This window comes from Eimeria acervulina, genomic scaffold, assembly GCF_000499425.1.
Source record: "Eimeria acervulina Houghton genomic scaffold, Eah_scaff1908, whole genome shotgun sequence".
Classification (NCBI taxonomy): domain Eukaryota; phylum Apicomplexa; class Conoidasida; order Eucoccidiorida; family Eimeriidae; genus Eimeria; species Eimeria acervulina.
Window position 1 is genome coordinate 232 of NW_013548828.1, and position 1,546 is coordinate 1,777.

General features: G+C 44.9%; 1 protein-coding gene across 1 annotated transcript; it reads left to right on the forward strand.

Moving 5' to 3' along the window:
- Positions 1–737: 737 nt before the first annotated feature.
- Positions 738–1,331, forward strand: EAH_00063920 (FF domain-containing protein, putative; the record flags this gene model as incomplete). Its single annotated transcript, XM_013393035.1, has 1 exon — positions 738–1,331. One exon carries the CDS (start codon positions 738–740, stop codon positions 1,329–1,331), a length of 594 nt encoding a protein of 197 aa, XP_013248489.1.
- Between the last annotated feature and the right edge of the window lie 215 nt (positions 1,332–1,546).

Genomic DNA, 1,546 nt, shown 5'->3' on the forward strand with positions numbered 1-1,546 from the left:
GATGCTGCTGCTGCTGCAGAAGCTGTTGCTGCTGTTGCTGCAGCAGCAGCTGCTGCTGCTGCAGCTGCTGCAGCTGCTGTTGCTGTAGGTGCTGCGGCTGCTGCTGCTGTAGGTGTTGCTGCTGCAGTAGCTGCTGCGGCTGCAGTAGCTGCTGTTGCTGTTGCTGCTGCTGTGTTTGCTGCTGCTGCTGACCTGGGAAAGACGCATAAGGCCCCTGCTGCCTCATTATACTAAACAGCAGCAGCAAATAGCAGCAGCAAACAGCAGCAGCAAACAGCAGCACCAAACAACAGCAGCACACAGCTGTCCTATCTTCCTAAGACTCTAGGGTTGAGGCTTTAGGGTTAAGGGTTTAGGGTTTAGGGTTTAGGGTTTAGGAAGATGTATATATAGTAGAAATACATTTTTGTTTGATTAAACTATATTTTCTTTGCTTTTTTAATTAACAATCCGAAGACAGCAGCAGCGGCTGCATGCAGCCCCAACCACACCGCATGCAAACGTATATTAAGGAAGCGAGTTTATAAAGAAGAAACATATTTTATATTTGTATTTATACTCTATTGGCTTGTCTGTTCTAGCCTGCAGAGGTATAGTAGCAGCAGCAGCAGCAGCAGCAGCAACAGCAGCAGCCGCAGCAGCAGCAGCAGGCTGAGGGTTGACGGGTTTGCTGCTGCAGCAGCAGCGCAGCAGCACTTTTCTTGCTGTACGAACTCATAACATTTACGCTGGTGCAGATGCAATCGCATGCAGCTTCCAGCGGCCCTCCCGCTGCTGCTGCTTCAGCAGCAGCGACTGCAGCAGCTGCTGCTCCAGGGGGGGGCGACGCAGCAGCAGCAGCAACAGCAGCAGAAGCGGAGAAGCAAGCTGCTTTACGCAGGTATCAGGAGCAGCAGCAGCGACTGCAGCAGCACCATAACCGCCGCCTTGGAATCAACTCTCCTGCTGCTGCTGCCCCCCCTCCTCCCGCTCAGCAGCAGCAGCAGCAGCAGCAGCTGCAGCAGCAGCAGCAGCAGCAACAGGCAGCTGCAAACGGCAGAAGCACAACCAACAACAACAACAGCAGCAGCAGCAGCCGTATGAGCAGGAACAGCCTGAGTCTCGCGCAAAGGCAGCAACAACAACAACAACAGCAGCAGCAGCAGCAGCAGCAAGAGGAGGAAGCAGGAGACAGCGAAACATCTTCAGATGAATCTGATGAAGAGACAAATAAAGAGTTAGAAGCTCTAAAAGACTTAGTTAACCGCATGGAGGACTTCAAACAAATGCTGCGAGAAGAAAACTTCGGCCCGTTTGCTGTCTATGAAAAGGTAAAGAGATTAAATAATTAATTAATTAATTAATTAATTAAATTAAATTAATTAATTAATTAATTAATTAAAATAAATAAATAAATAAATAAATAAATAATTAATTAATTAATTAATTAATTAATTAAATTAATAAATAAACAAATTAATTAATTAATTAATTAATTAATTAACTAGTTAATTATTTAATTTATTTAATTTATTTATCTATTTTGTTTATTTATTTATTTGTTTAT